The 17,404-nt window shown below is 33.6% G+C and overlaps 1 protein-coding gene across 18 annotated transcripts in view; it reads right to left on the bottom strand.

Moving 5' to 3' along the window:
* LRRFIP2 (LRR binding FLII interacting protein 2) overlaps window positions 1-17,404 on the bottom strand; it is a 62,997-nt gene that overhangs the window by 19,844 nt on the left and 25,749 nt on the right. For 8 of the 18 annotated variants that reach the window (XM_064667755.1, XM_064667783.1, XM_064667774.1 and 5 more), the window contains 9 exons: window positions 17,118-17,168; window positions 13,134-13,187; window positions 11,922-11,987; window positions 8,305-8,379; window positions 7,565-7,612; window positions 6,015-6,068; window positions 3,151-3,258; window positions 868-912; window positions 105-218 (listed from right to left, as the gene is read on the bottom strand). In XM_064667755.1, coding sequence (XP_064523825.1) covers window positions 105-218; window positions 868-912; window positions 3,151-3,258; window positions 6,015-6,068; window positions 7,565-7,612; window positions 8,305-8,379; window positions 11,922-11,987; window positions 13,134-13,187; window positions 17,118-17,168 — 615 coding nt within the window. The remainder of the gene's footprint in view (window positions 1-104; window positions 219-867; window positions 913-3,150; window positions 3,259-6,014; window positions 6,069-7,564; window positions 7,613-8,304; window positions 8,380-11,921; window positions 11,988-13,133; window positions 13,188-17,117; window positions 17,169-17,404) is intronic. The other 10 variants (XM_064667894.1, XM_064667849.1, XM_064667868.1 and 7 more) reach the window with 5 other exon arrangements.

Raw genomic sequence — 17,404 nt, 5'->3', positions numbered from 1 at the left:
AAATTATATCCTCATAACTTTTTATTATTACAGAAGTTCTGTATTAAAAAAAAAAAATCCTGCTATTTAAAACTATCTCCAAATTATCTGAAAATGCAATTTACCCGTAATTCACTGAGGGAGGCATCAGGATCCACCAAAATGCTTGCATCTCCACTTCCTCTTCTAGACGAGTTGCCACTCAGAGGAGTGGCACTTATTGAATTGCGAGATGAGGGCTTAAAAAGGAAAAAAACATTGTATCAGTAATCATATGGTTGTAGCTGGTACTATTGCCATTACTCTTTATAAATTTCTTCACAGTCATGGAACAGTTTTCTCTCTTGTTTTTCTAAACATTAGTTTATAGACAGTGTTTTCCATAATTATTTTCCAACACTTGTGTTTCTTCTTGGTGAAATGCTGATTTCTCTTTGATGACTTACTAGTTTATCAGAACATTAGAATTTTGAGTCATCTGTCCAGAAGACACTCATAAGGTGGCTGTTAGTTACTGTGGAAGTTTACAATATTACTAAACATTATAATTTCTGTCATCAAGGATTCAAAAGGAAGTCTCCAGTGAGAATCTAGCATATGGATTTTTATAGCCTCAGCCTCTTAAAATTTTGCCTTTCCTAATAAATATCTCTAACACAAAAATAAATTGTATAGAAAATTATTACTGGCTGTAAGTAAACTAAACAACAAAATTTTTTCCTCAGGAAATAAAAGACACAAAGGATTAATTTTGAGAGATAAAAAAAATATGTCTAAAATATCTCTGATAAAAAATACACAGCATTTATACTTTTTGAACTATTTTAAAAATTATAAACTTGTGGGTGAACAATGACTTTAAATAATTTTTAAATTAAGATCTCTTACCCTTGAAAATATTTCTGAATGTGATTTTTCACTCTTTTCTTCCAGCTGAAAGAGAATAGAGAAAGCTATTACCTTTTGCTGTGAGGGACTACTGAATCAGCATCTTTTGTTCAAAGACACTGAGAAATATTTAAAACCAAAAAACTAAACAATTCCGGATGTTAGCATAGATCAAGACAGGAAAAACAATATTAACTGCAAAATAAATTAATGCTTGTAAAGAAAAAAACAGAAGCTCCTTTTTAAAAGTTTTTAAAAAGTCATTACTGGTATTGACCAAAAACCATGTTTAAATTTCAACAGAGTAGTGACTACGACACTTGGTGACAGAACAAACACAAAGCTTCATGCAAGTACACTTCAGGCAGTCAGTGACAGCAGTGTGAATGTCCTAGTTAACAGAAAACATATTTGTTCTTTCCATCTCTTTGGTAAAACCTGCAATTGCATCAGGACAAAACTGAATCAGGTAAAAGCCCATAACTAAAGTGTACTAATTAATAGCAACCTACAAAATCATTTCAATTAATATTTTATGTATTGAAGCCTAAGCAAAAGAACTACAACACCCCCTTCTTATTCAGGAAACTCTGCTATTGCAAAATTATATTGTAGATTTCCACATTTTCTACATTTCTATGAATCAAAATAGGTGGAATTAGACATGTTTCCATATTTTCAAAACAAGTATTTAGTATGGTATCTGAAACATCTTGCTTCTCTGAGAACACCTAGGCCAGGGACAAGAGATTTTGAAGTCCATTGCAATCCCAGCAGAAACAAATGCTACTTTAAAAGACCTTTCTTTTTCCTTCTATTGTGGTTTCTATAGAAGCAACATTGCTTTTTGAGGACAAATTCACCATCTCCAATGATGTACTGAAATTGTAAATTGCAAAATTTGTCACCACTGAGATGATAAAATGATGTGAAGAATCCAATTGATCTGAAGTATACGTTTAGACTAATCTAAATAAATATCCAAATCTGGAATCCAATAACACATAATGATGATGATAAAAGCAACTGAGAAGGCAGCATAAATACCTGTCTCAGCCTCCACATTTTCTTTCAGCAGAGCGCTAATTTCATAAAATCAACTTTATTATGGAAAAAAACGCTAAAGTTTAAGCTAGAGAAACGATCCGTCTTTGAGGATGTACAGATGACAAATAATGTGCATTATTACAATACAAGTTAGATAGCACTGTAACAGTATTAAAATATCATCTAAATGCAAAGTCACAGAAAGAGTTGTTGCAGGAGTACTCCAGCTGTCAGCCTCCCATTCAAAGCAGAATCCAAGTCAGCTTTGGCTTTAATCTAGCTAAGTCTCACCAATCTTGTTGTAACCCACCAGAGTGCAACACTAATCTAATTGTGGAGCTTCTTGCAGTGTCTAGTCCAAAGTGACAAACTGCAGTGTAAGGCTGCTGGCCCTTGTTTCACTGCTTGGCAAGGGTATGAAGACTTTGGCTCTCACCTAAGCAAGCACTTGCATGCTGCTGATCACCACGCAGCATTCCATCTGCTCAACTAAATAAGCACAGTATTCGCAACCTCTCTGCCTAATGGGCTAACTCTGACCATTATTTCAAAAGACAAAAGAACAGAAATTTCCTTTTTTCCCCACACTATTAAAGAGAATAGTTTTGACTGCAGGTAACAAGAACTTTTAGAACTTACAGCAGCAAGAAAGAGAAGGCAGCTAGGTTTGGTATAAACAATGTTCAGGCTAAGGCATGCACAGGAAAACCATCACGATAATTTTCCTGTAACATGATCTATTGACTTGGGATGGAGTACAAGTGCATAGCCAACAAGGAGTGCTTCAGTAATGGATCCTGACAAGATCTCATATTGGATGAATGAACACTGTGGGAACAGTTTTAAGTACTTTTGTCACTCAAACAAGTAATAATATTCCAAAAGTAAACAACTCCTCCCCCCAGCACTGTTAATTTTCATAAGAAAAAACCTGAACATTTTACATTTTAAGAAATTCTTGAGCTTATCACACACAGAAGAAAATGTGAAGTGTTACATTTGTCGCATGCTTCTAGCAACAAGCAACATCTCCTTTAAAGTAAAGCAGCATGCTTTTAAAAAATTCACTCAAGACATTTTCGTACAAAAAACAGGCTCAACCCCTCAATAAACCTATTTTCAATGAAGTAACTCTGAATGCTTTTACAATATTTACTCTTTCAGAGTATGAAAAAAAATCAATAGTCAGTAAGTTTGCTGCATTCCCCACAGTGTAACAACAAGCATTACACTCACATTATTCAGGCCTTGGCCATCATCTGTATCAGAAACAATGCTTCCCCTGCGGTTGGAACGACTAAAATAGTCAGCAGCAGTTTCACTTTGATCAGAAAAATCAGAGGACTTTAAAAGATAAGCAGAAGGGTGAAGACAACTGAAGATGACACCACAGAATGAACAAAAAAAAAACCAAATAGGAAGTCCTAACTTAAATCTTTGTTATTGCAATTTATTCTTGCTTTTCTAACAGTTTAACATCTGTAGAATTTTAATTATTCTTCAAGATTTTTGCCATTTTAAATGAATAAAAAGTGTGCCACATTGATATATTTTATTTGTGCCATATTGATATATTTAGCATAGGCATTGTTTTTAAGCACTCTTCACGTTTGTTATTCTTAATAGTTCACCGAATCTAAAACTAGAAACAATGACCACTTATTATTGCATTATTTTTCTCAATTAGAGTAATAAAAAAAAATACAATCAGATACAAAAGGGTTTAGTACTAATTTAGGGCCAAACACAAATATAAAAATTACCTTTTAAAAAAGTTTGCAGATCATAAAGACAGATAATACAATCAGAAGTTGATAAATAAAAATTCTTATTTTTCTCTACAAATACTGTCTTTTTTTCAAATCAACACAAACCCAACAGTGCTAGTTGAATATGAATATGATCTGGGCTTCCTCTCATTCATAATTTTAAGACATCTTACATTAGAAGACAAGCTTATTCCCCAAAGATGAATGTCAGACAGGCACCTAAAAAGGTGAGGAAAAAAATGCCAATGCTACACATCACTTGTTAAAAAGGGCAAAATAAATCTAATCACATTACGATAATTACAACTGCCATGGGAATTCAAGTGAATTATTCAACTGAGAAACATTACGCACATTAAACACAGTATTTAATGAGAAGAGTAGGTTTATCATAAGTGTATTGATAATATTCTTCTTCAAAAGACAGAAAGTTACAGTGAACATTATATTTAGTTTTAAAAGTGATTATAAGAGAGAAAAATCTTTATATGAACAGTTTGAAAATATACTGTCCTTATCCAATTCTCACTGTTGAAAAAAATTATTTCTTTGTACTTGATGTACATGTAGCCTCATTCCAATTAAAAGACAGTGAGGTGTCTTCTATGCAAATGTATATAGATATTACATGTATAACAGATATACATAAAATAGTTTGCTGATGAATCCCTGGCTCCTTATGTAAGTTTAGGGCTACAGAATTTGTATTTGTTGCCACTGCTGTTATGTTCTATTTCTCTGGCAATGAACTTCCAGCTGTAACTACATCTACACTTAAAGTAATATCTTTATTTTTTAAAATGTAACAAAGTAGATAAATTTTCATAGTTGGCAATTTGGCTAAACTTTCTTATTTCACTTGCATTTCACAAAGTATAAATGTGCTGAACAGAATTCTTCATATATGTATTATAATTACAGCAAAAGAACAACAATTCGGGCTACAATATATAACAACACTGTGCTATTTCATTCAAAATTCACTTATTTGTCCTGTTAAAAAGTTTGTATATCTGACAAACCTTGCTGTTCCTCCTTCTACACCTTTTGTACTTCTAATATTCTTCTCAATCGGTTTATCAAAACCGATACATTCTAAGATGGAGTTTCTCACCAGTGCTTTCTGTTTCCATCTTCTCTGCTGCTTGCTCTTTTGATTCCCAAAGAGTACTAAGCTGACTCCAAACGCATTATCCAGAGTGCAAACAAAATACAAACCACAGAAATAGCAGAAAGTGAATGTGTAATTATTCCTAAGATTTTTACCTCATCTGCTTTGCAAGATTATTTCATTAAACAAATACTGTGAACTCTATTAAGCATTCACTTGTATGAGTGAATGGTAACCTTGGCATTATTGGTATAACACATGCATACTGAGATCTGATTATATATATTCCTATATATCTATAAAGTATGTACTTTAAAAAATGAATCTCAGTGCTAAGAAAAACTAAGGAGACTAGTAGTATTTTCTCAGTTCAAGAGACTACAAATGGATGTTAATACCTCTTAGGTTTTGGAACTTCATAAAGCAACAGCAAAAATACCTTTTTCCTTCACCCTCAAAAATTCACTCTGATATCTGTTGCAGCTAAAAACATTCATTTCTGAAAAATCTGGTTTTATTTTTTTAGTATCTGTAACACTGTTAATATGTGAAAGATTAAAAAAGGACTGAACATTTCAATTTAGCCCAGACCAGAATGCTGATTCGACTTTTTATTCTGGATAGCATGACAAATGAGCAGCTGCACCAATGAAACTAAGACAGTTGTTCTGTGGCAGAAGCAAAGTAAAACTATTTAAAATCACTTTGCAGCACAATACCCCAACTTTGGAAGGACACTTTTAATACAATAAAGATCCGGAAATTAATTTCTCTCAATTTTGAATCCCAGTCACCATAAAAATGAGCAAGCTACTTCTTACTGCATAATATAACAAAGTTTGCATTAGTCCTCTTCCCTAAGAGACTTTTTCACATGTATTGAAGTAAGTTTCATGTGCTTGCCCCAACTATGACATAAGGTGGCACCCCCGACAATGTACTATACTTCAGTTACCAGTTGCTTCCAATTATATGGATTACAAACATTTAAAAGATGTTTAAAATACCAAATTCCTTCTTCCTTTTACACCTTACAGTCCTACTGCTAAAACTTTACCTCTTGCTAAAAATCACACCTCTGTCTGACAAATTAAATTTCTTTGATGTGGAATTGAAAAATCAAGTCTGTGCGTTGGTCAGTAAAACAATCCCAGTGTACAGACTCATAAGTGTTGGTTAGTATCAAAGCATTCAGCCAATCATGCGAGAGGAACGCTCACCACAGGACTACTTCGGACTGAGCTTGCTCTTGAGGAATAACTGTATTCAGATGGCTAAAGAAAAGTTATGAAGGACATTTTCACAATTTTCATAGATTTTTGTCTACAGAAAACAAAGATAATGAAAGAAACAACCAAAAGCCTATTACACTTAAGAGTGTAAGAACTATATGAGTTCCATCACCACACAATGTGGCCTGAGAAAGAGGGAATGAAATACCATTTATATCCAGTCTCAGAAATTATCATGCCATACTCATACACTGTAATTCTTATGCACTGTCACATAATTCATCTTATCTAATCCAGTTATTATCATACTTTTTGAAAGGATAAACAAATTTTAAAGATTTTCAGCAGCATTTACTATTGCTACTAGGGATGTCTATTTTGAAATATAGATCTAAGAACTCCCTTGAAAACTAGTCAAATAGTTTTAAAAAGTCAGATCTTAACTATCTGCATAATAAAACAAAGGAAAATAAAATACTTAAATTGCAAATTGGTTTTAATGGTTCTGAAGCCTTTGGAAGTTTTAACACACCCTGGGAACTGAAGCTATGCTGTACACTTATAAGTTTTATTTTATGCTCACCCATGCAGGTTTTTCTGAAGGAGAGTGTTTAAAGGTGCAAGGCTGAAATCAATTAATGCAGTGGATAATAAAAACAGTTCTGCGTAACACAATTTAAGAAGAAAAAAATTTACAGTTTCATGCTGCTTTGCTCCTACCTATGAAGAGATCTCTAGCAGCAAATAGAATTACACGTATAATCAAAACTATATGTAATAGCAGTCACTATGGTCTTGTTCTCTCACTGAATCTTCTAATGTTTTCTTGAGAATATGCACAAAGCCAAAAAAAGTAAATTATCTATTTGCAATCAAAATGCAGAACAAGACCTTACTAACTACTTAAAAATATTTCATAAGAATACTTGACAATATTTTACATAGGTTTAGCATGTCTCTAAATGGCAGTATAATTTGGATTTGAACTACTGTGGCAGCAAAAGACAAAGTTTCAGGCATGCATGTCACTTTTAAAGATAACCTTTTGTAGAGCTATCTTAGTGCTTTTTTTATGGCACTTCTAGCTACTTTTTATTTTGTAGAGATGCAAATTGGGTTTTCATGCTATTGCATTTTTGTAGCTTTATTAAATTTAAATAAGGCATCCTATTTAAAGGTATTCAAAGTGTATTTATCACAAATTTCAACAATCTCCTGACAATGGCTTTTCCTATTCAAATGCTTAACTTCTTCAAATACTTTTTTAATATTATACATGCGGTTGTTATTTAATATGCTTGGATTAACTATTACTAACCCTAGTGTTCTTCAACATCATTGCTGCATTCAGAAAGATTATGCTTGTCTGTAAAAAGAACAGTAACACAGCAACTACTAAAATACTTTAAAAACTGATACTTCTTAACAAACCAATGCTTAAAGAAGGAGACACCTATGGAGAAAAGTGTGATTTTATATTTCTGTGGGCCATTGAAACATATAAAGAAAAGTGAAATATGATTTTACATTGTACTAACCCTGTAACTTCTAGTTGGTGCCACTGGATAACTGTACAGAGCAGACGACTATAGCATGAAGAATAGAAAAAGTCAGAAACACTTTTTCTGTGTACATAATTTTTTTTTTATCTATTACTCTATATTCCCTACAAGTTCTAAAGATTTAAATACTAAATTTTATATCTATAATAGACAGGAATTTTAAGAAAAGTGTGGAAAAAACCTCCAAGAAAACTAGTTATCTTTGAAATCAAACTAAAATATTAATTAAAGCAAACTAGTATACTTAGAAGATTTGTGGAAGAGAATGATAAGAAATTAAGTAGTTTTCAAATGACATGTCAATTTCTTCTAGCTACTTATTTAAACCTGACCATGACAGTAGCTGCAGGTACTGGAAGATACTACTCATCTCATGACAGAGCATTGTTTTATCATTTATATTACCGTGAAAAAAAAGTAGTACAATGCTGCTAAACATTTAAGACTCTTTTTTGTTGTTTTTAAAAGATAGGAATCGGAAACAGCACCTGTCACAGCTGCTAGTTGTTTTTCATATATCATACAGCAATCATGAAACAGCAGTTATTTGAAATTTAAAATGCCACATATGCAAAACACAACAGTAACTACTATTGAATGTAATAATTTGAAATGTCATAGAGGGAAAAAGAAAAGTTTGCATCATATAGCATAAGTAAGTAAACCCAAATACACATATTTTATATAAATAATGAAATTAATATAAGGAGACAGACCCGAACATGGTAGGAAGGAACTGGTTTACTATATCCAAGGCTGCTATAATTTCTTTGATCATAGTAAATTCCACTCTGAGGGTGAGGAGGGAAAGAAGAGAGAAAACAAAGGTTGCATCTGCAGATCTTGTAAATAAAAGTTCTATCTTAACATTGCCTAAGTGTTCCCAAGCTTAGAACTTATACAGAATGCTGTAAAGTTTTGCCTATGGTTGACTCAAAACTTATATAAGCATAAAATCCCCAAAACTACTATGCACTCTCTATATCAGCATTATTTATATTTTAATGCCATGCTCAACCAAAATAATAAATAATTTTGCGACTTTTTCCTCCTTAATAAATAAGGAAACTCCAAAAGTTTGACAACTGCAGTATGAAATACATAACTGACAAAACTTGCTAATAATTAGTACAAATATTTACTTGATCTTTTTTCCATTAGATACCATCATAAATCAAAGCATTTTGGGGAGAGAGGACAGAAATCCCTAATAATTTAATAGGGGCTGAATGTTTACATGAGCAGCGTTAGCTTGTAACCTACCACTGTTCTTTACACACATACTGAAGTGTGAATACTGAAAGTCTGGCTCATTTCTGTTGGGTTTTGATACTTTCTACTCAAATTGCGTATTTATGCAAATGTCAGGCAAAAAATTTATATACACATACAAAAAAGAAAAACCAGACAGATGAAGAGATGGCAAAAAGTAGTGCCTGCAGAATGCAGTACTTCATATCTCAATAGGCAACAGGAAGCAGAAATATTCATAGTATTTATTTAGGAACTGAGGGAAGAGGAAAATAGCACCTCAAAAGTGCAGGAAGAAATGCTGTAATACAATAAAGGTAAGTAAATACAAAAATTACTTCAGCCTTGTCTTAACTCAAGTGTCCACTGCTGCTCTGACTCCCCAAACCCCTGATGCAACCACTAATTCATCAGCACCAAAAACCCTCTGAAAAAAAACATGCAAAATATTTAATTTATTGACACTATATTCACATGTTATACAGTAAACTTTCCAGAATAGTTTCTGCAAGATCTCAGTAATCCACATGCCTTTCTCAATAAGTCACTGGGTTAATGTCAAGGTCTACGGAAAATTCAATCTGCTTTACATGTATATTTAAAATATTTCTAACTATCTGATAGGGGACAAAGTGTAATAATAGAAAATATATATCTATCCTGACTGAATACACTTTGATCTCGAGAAGTGGCACTTTTAAACAGTTCCAAGAGCCTTCCCCAGACCTCCAGCAGATTGAGATTTCTATTTAGATGATTTCATTGATGCTATTGCACTGATCCAAACACACTGGAGGTCAGAATCTGATAAATACTAGAGATTTCTTTTTTCCTAAAAAAATTTATGCAAATGTCAGTAAGCTAATTAATTTATCCATAACTGTATCAGTATATAACTCTACATACTTTGTATATTTGTAATGAATACTATATAGACAAGTAACCAATAAATCTTTATGGGAATAAGCTTTCTTCTTTGAATTATGAGATTCACTGTAAACATGACTCTAAGAATAAAAATTACAAAATTAATACCGCTATATAACAGTATCTTCAGTCTTAAAATATAAAGAAGCCGAACATAAGGATTTAAGGCTTTTTCACCTAACAACAGAAACACCACAGAAATTCTAACTACATGACTAGAAAAACAGGCCATGCTTTTATCACTGTGTTAAAAAGATCTGATAAGTCGAACTATAACCAATCTTATTCTGATTAACACAGACTTGGCTTAAGCTAGTGCTCACATTTCACAAAAAGAATTAAAACCAATATACAAACTAAGAAAGCTTAGTAATACAGACTATTTTAAGCACTATATTGTGCTTGCCTATCTGTAGCTAATTCAGATAGCAGGGTGTTTAAAGAAATAACAGCTTTTTAAGTTCCTGACATATTGCTTTTAGTGGTACTTGAGAGCTGTCTTTTCTTAAGAAGATGCACAAATCTTATGTGGCATAATACCACTAAGAACATGATGCACTCTACTATCTCTTCATAAAAATATGAAAGAATTTTTTAAAGTAAAGGTATACAAACCACCTGCTTTTTCTCAGGACTGTTTTTCTATTTGATTAAGTAAAGTTTCTAAATGGAAATGGAGAATGCAAATAGATGCATACAGACACTTTTTTTCTTTTAAAGAATGTTCTCCAAGTCTAACCTGCGCGTCACTTCACTACTAAGTTTAGAAATAACAAATAAATACTAAAAAATACCTACTGTAAGACAGCTGTCTTTTTAACCTGAAAAAGTTTATACATGCATTCTACAGAAAGTGTTAGAATCATGAAACTGTTCTAGGTCTGAAAGTGTGACAGTAAAAGTTTACATACTTTTTAAAATCAGTGATTCAAAGTCGCTAGTTAGTGTCATTATACCTTAAAAACAAAGCACAAAAGCAGTCTTCACTCAAAGACATGCAAAGTGTTAACATACAGGGACCAAGTATCTTGCAGATCTATCCTTAGCACTGTCATACTAAAGTAAAAGAAAATGAAACTAAAATCAAAATCATGATGCTAAAAAAAATATGAAAATGTATACATGAAGGAATGCCATTTAGCCAATCTGAAGTGCATTCTGAGGCTGGAACACTTAATAAAAACTAATTTTTTCCCCAACAGCATCCCAATTTACGAAAAGTGAGATAATTTTGGACAGCTATCTGAAAATTTCTTCTAGATATCAAATTAACACAAAAAATTCCATGGGTTTATATTTTATATCTTTTTATAAGTTATTTTAGGCCAGATTTAGTTACCATTATTTCATACTGTTTTCATATTATCTCAATAGTTACAATATATCCAATATTAACAATATATTAAATAAAATTTTAATGTTATAGATGTAATTTAGAGACTATGGTACCTTTGTGTGTTGCTAGAAGTATTACCATACAGGACTCATAGGACACTGTACCAATTTTAACCAACTTAACTGTTTATTTTTTTAAAAACAGTTTCCGCCTTTAATTATTACTTACCAATAAGCAACCTTGCTATTGGCAAATGAAGACAGATTACTCAGATAATCATTATCATCCCAACACTTATACCTTTTATAACCATTAACAGTTTAACAGTCTACTAACAAATGGTTCAGTTGCCTAAACTAGGAATACCATAAAACATACAGAAATACCCATTACTGAAAAAGTAAAATTTCTGTATTCCAGCCTTGACTGTAGTATTAAAATCACAATACAAGAGAGAAAAATGTTTCCTGTAATAACATTCAGCAACCTATCAAGGTTGATGCACAAACTTTGTCACTTTATTTTACTTCTCTTTTGGGGATATTAGGAGAGAGAGACTGAAGAGATAAATTCTCTTCATACTTGTAAGTGTTCTGTCTTGAAGATAACTTCACTTAACACTTTCTTTGAGCCCTCAAATTTGCTATCACCTATCACGAAGTGCTTGATTACAACAATAGTTGCAGCAGTCCCATTAATACCATTTTCTATATGCATGCTTTCACCAAACTACTGCTTTGGTAAGTAGACACAGAAAACATCATAATGTGAACACAACACATTTATAAATAAAAAGCATGCTCATTCCAGGTTGCACACCATGAGATTTCTCCTTTTGGAGGTACTTGCTCTGCTCCTGTGAGATGCACTGACATTCAAAGAACTCTTGAGAATGAAATTATAAGAATATATCAATATATGAAATAAACTTAAAAATTTAATTCTAACTGTTAATCTTTACTGAATGAGACAAAATAACCAAGGCAGGCAAAGAAATTCTAGGTAAACCCCCCTAAAATGAGCTCAGTTATCTGCTCAGTTCAAACCCTCTTGTTTGGACAATGGTCAATTACTTAATCTCCATCTTAGCATAGTTAGTATGTTAAACAAGACAAGCGCAGATCTGAGCAAACTTGTACTAGCTCACAAATTTCTAAGTGTAGCGCATAGCATATTTTACATGTTTTTTCTGTTAACTATTTACTGTTTGAAAAGTAGTCAATATTACCTGATTTAAATTATTTATTTGGTAAAAACACCTGTGCAACAAATTGCAGAAACACTTAACACCAGGACTTGCGAGATATTACACAAAATTCAATTAATCAAAGACTACATTTAATTGCTGAGACATCTTATTAAGTAACAATCATTATTTTTTAAAGTCACACAGAGAAACAGCTCATTTCACCTTCCAAAATAAACAAAACCAATCCTTTTATTTTAGTAATTTGTCCCTTTCCTGGCCTATATATCTAGATCAATAACAAGCTGATTTCTAGACAAATCTACTAAGACCAGGAAAATGTTTACATAACCTCAATAAAACCATTCTTTAGCACTGTATATGACCTCAAGATGATATAGAAAAGGCTATACAATACAATAAATATTTCTGTTAGCAGTCTTTGGGATACCTTGCATCATTCAGGTAACTTTTTGCCACTAATAAATAATCCCACCTTCTAAAGAAATAAAATCTTGCATCATACCAAACTCTTCTTTGAATTGTATCTTAAGGTACTACTACCTTTTCTTCCACAAATATTACAGAAACACAGTATTACTCAATATGCAAAAAAGACAGAGAGATTGAAACATATAAAAATAAACTATTTTGTTAACATTGAAGGAAAAGAAATACCAGATGAACTTCAACATTATATGTGACTTTAATGATTAAAACTGCTAATACTCGGGAGACTTAAAGCTCCATCCTCTCCATAAAAAAAGGAAACCCAAACTCAAATTTCTTTTGTTTGGTTTTTGTTGGCCATGATCAAAAAGAAAAAGTATAGTTTGAACACAAACCAAATATGAATGTTGACTGGACTGGTGAGAATACCTGGCCCTCTCTGAGTCTTCCTGAGAAAGAAAAAATGCAGAGTTATATCATAGGGAAGAAAAAAAGAGCCTGACACAGCACTAGGAAGCAAATATGAGCAACATGCTGTTAGCACTTTTAACGCTATGTGTTATTTTGAATAATCCGTGGCAAGGTGGAACTCATTCAAGTCCGAAGAACTGATTTCACCTGCTTTGGGTAAGAATGCCAGTAAACTACATTAGGAGATGTAAATAAGGCAGGTTAATACAATTAATAATTAGTGTTCAGTAGTCAGTCTTTCTTATGATTAGTATATTAACGCAGAAAAAAGCACAAGATTTTTTAACTTAAGAAATTAAATTAAAAATAAAAAAGAGCTTTACAAATTTACATTAGTGAGAAATGTACTACATAACTACTACATTCAGTTTGTGAATATTTTATAAAGTTATTTTAGCCCTAATAGAGATGATTATTCTCAGTTTCCTCATACCTATTTTATATTTTCTTCTCTATTATAGGAACAAAGCTTCTTAAGCAAACCAATCAGTTATAAGTTCTACAACTAGCTCTGCTCTGCAGTGACAGGGAAAATAATAAACCCAAGTTATAAAATCTGAGGGAGGATAACTAGCTAGGGCACCTTAGTATCTTTTATTCTGTTGAAAGATGAGTGAACGCTCATTTTGGCTCACACAAAGGAATATGTGAGAAGCAGCAGGACAAAACCACAACTAGTTTAAAATTAAAACATTGAAATGTTTCACATGCCATTAGCATCTCAAATTGTTACAGTATGTTAAGAATAACTTTAATTTTAAAACTGTCCAATATGAAGGCTATAACAGGGCTCTAAACCCAGAAATCCTTCCTTCAGTTACTCACTTCCTACATTTTTAACATGTCACACTATTCTAAAGATTGTAAGCCAGTTATTTTTAGAGTTAAAAGCTTCGCCTCCAGATCACAGATGGGTATCTAAAGACTAAAGCTGGCTTTCATACTGCTTATGGTCACATGGTTATCTTCTACATTACCACTGGATACATTAACTTGTTTAATATTTTTTATGACTATTCAATAGGCCTAGTTAAAATTCTGTAAGAAAATTTCCCAGGGGAGAGGGTAGGTTAATTTCATAATGATATTTTAGTCTTCTTTGTCTGTTTTGAAGTTTAAAAGGAGTATTTATGCTATTTAACTTTTCAACACAATATAGTCAGATCATTGCCAACTGTAAATGTACTTTGTGTCCCTGGTCTAAATGGACAAATACCTGTTAGTAATACCTGCACCTGGCAAGCAGACAGTTTGCTATTTACATAAGATTCCTCTTAGTTCTTGGGTAACAAGTCTCTTCCTGACATTCAATCAGAAAATAGAAAGCCAGTGTTAAGTGTTCAGCATATTCAGGTCAAAGAATAAAGTATTACAGTACATATTGTAAACAGATAGCTGCTGCTGGTATCTATCAAGCTTGATTTCTAACAATTTAAGTTCGAATTATGCACGTTATCTAATACAGAAATTAGGTCTCCCAGTCCATGAAAGGAGTGCACATCTGTTCAGAAATCTCCTATAGCAGATGTGCCTCTTAGGAGTGCAAAAAGAAGGTGACATTCAGTTGAGTGGCATTAATTTTGACAGGAGATTGCTCACAAATGCAATCTGTATTCCACATTTTGGAAACCCTTGTTCTTGAGCAAAAAAACCTTCAAATGCGCATTCCGCCAAGAAATAACAGAAATCTATGTTGTTCTTTATAAGTAACATGAGAACTAATATATATACAAATGTCAGTTTGGCAAAGAGACAATAAAAAGTCAGCACAACTTTTGCAAATAAAATTCTAATGACAGTTTTAGGATTTCTCAACAGGGGTGCCAATTAACTGTCATTGTAGTTTTAACTATTTGAAATTATGGGTAATATCAGCATGTATTGCTTAAATCTTGGTAATCCAAACCTTCACACAGCGAACATTTTCCTAAAAACCAGAAAAACCCTCACATCTCCCATATACCTTTTTAAAAGGCACCTGAAGTTTGTGAAAGGAACTCTAAAGAAACATTGCAATAATGTCAGTCTCACTTCAGTGCCTGGTAAAATCATGGAAAAGGTTATTCTGAGAGGTACTGAAAAACACCTGGAGGACAACTCAGTTATCAGTCACAGCCAACACGGCTTCATGAGGGGAAAATCCTACTTGTCAAATCTGATTTCCTTCCATGACAGGGGAACCCACCAAGCTGATCTAGGAAAGACAATAAATGTAATCTTTTTGGTCTTCGCTTCTGATATTGTCTCACACAGTATCCTTCTCAACAAAATGTTCAGCATACAGCTGGATAACTGTGTTATGTGATGGGTGAGCAACTGGTTCACAGGTCAGGCACAAAGAGTAATAGTGAATGGGGTAACATCAGACTGGCAAACAGTCACTAGTGGGGTTCTGCTCCATACTAAGCCCAGTTCTCTTCAACATCTTCATTAACAACCTGGACACAGAACTCAAAGGTACACTAAGTAAGTTTGATGACGACACTTAATTGGGAGCAGCTGTTGATTTCCTCAAGGGCACAGAGATCCTGCAGAGAGACCTTAACAAATTAAGAGAGATTTAACAAGGGAAAGTGCAGGATCCTGCACCTGGGATGGTTGTGTGTATAGGCTAGGGAACAAGAGGCTGGAGAGCAGCTCTGCAGAAAGGGATCTGGGGGTCCTGGTTGATGGCAAGTTGAATACGAGTCAGAAGTGCCCTGGCAGCCAGGAGGGCCAACCGTGTCCTGGGGGGCATCAGGCACAGCATCGCCAGCTGGTTGAGGGAGGGGATTGTCCTGCTCTGCTCTGCACTGGTGCAGCCTCACCTTATTTTATGAGCAGTTTTAGGTGCCACGATATAAAAAAGACACTAAGCTATTAGAGAGTGTCCAAAGGAGGGCCACAAGGATGGTGAAGGGTCTGGAGGGGAAGCTGTATGAGGAGCAGCTGAGGTCACTTGGTCTGTTCAGCCTGGAGGAGATTGAGGGGAGACTTCATCACAGTCTTCATCATCCTCAAGAGGGGAAGAGGAGGGACAGGCATGGATCTCTTCTCTGGGGTGACCACTGACAGAACCCAAGGGAATGGTTGAGTCAGGGGAAGTTCAGGTTAGGTATCAAGAAAAGTTTTTTCACCCAGAGCGTGGTTGAGCACTGGAAAATGTTCCCCAGGGGAGTGGTCACAGCACCAAGCCTGTTTGAGTTCAAGAAGCATTTGACAATGCTCTCAGGCACATGGTGTGATTCTTAGGGTGTCCTGCACAGGAGCTGGACTTGATGATCCTATGGGTTCCTTCCAACTCAGCATATTCAACGATTCTATGATAAATCAGAATAAATTGAGCAGCAGCTTTCTCAGATTGTAACTCTATCTTTATGCCTTCCCTATTAGTTTTAATCTGAATAAGCAGCCAAATGTTTCATCGTTATTAACTGAAAACAAGGGTTTTTTTAATCTCCTATAGTTGATTTTTAAATCCTAAAAGTTGACTTAATCATCTGTAAAGACACTAGCATTTGCCAAGTTACTCAAAGAGGAAAAATACAAATGCAAGACCACTAAGGAAAAAAAAAAGGTAAAAACTCAAGCCCAAAAAGTTAACTGAAATTAGAACACTTATTGTTAAGACACTTACCTAACTGAAACTAATCTCATTTCATTTAAAATAGATTAACAACTTTAAGCCAGCACATGGTGGAACCACAAAACATTTCATTTTAAGAAGAAACATGTCATTCCATAGTTTCTCTTTTGCTGCCATAAAGTGCCCTGGATATCCACATCAATATATAGTTTATAAGTAATTGCTTTCAGTAATAAGACACTTCAAAATGACACACAGCAAACCATTAGTTAATTACTTCCTTCAAATCCTACGTTAGTTCTCTGAATGGTGAAAACATGCACAACAGGTGATTTTAGCCTACCATCCATTTCTGAATATGAGCCCATTTTCTATCACATGAATGCTGAGAAAACTACAGAATGTAAAAAGGAAAACAAACAAACCATTTACAATATAAATTAGTCACCACACAAGACTGGATTCCTAAATTGAAAATTCAGAAAAATCTAGTTAAATTGCTATGTAATCTTCAGTATAATACCAGATACCTACAGCAGTTCAAAACCTGAATCTATGGCCTAACAAGAACCATATAAAATTAAGGCAAAAACTGTTTTGCAAATTGCATTTGTAATTACCACAGAAAAA

Source organism: Pseudopipra pipra, chromosome 1 (genome assembly GCF_036250125.1).
Source record: "Pseudopipra pipra isolate bDixPip1 chromosome 1, bDixPip1.hap1, whole genome shotgun sequence".
Classification (NCBI taxonomy): Eukaryota; Metazoa; Chordata; class Aves; order Passeriformes; family Pipridae; genus Pseudopipra; species Pseudopipra pipra.
Note: the sequence above shows the minus strand (reverse complement) of the source record. Positions and strands in the feature narration are given on the sequence as shown.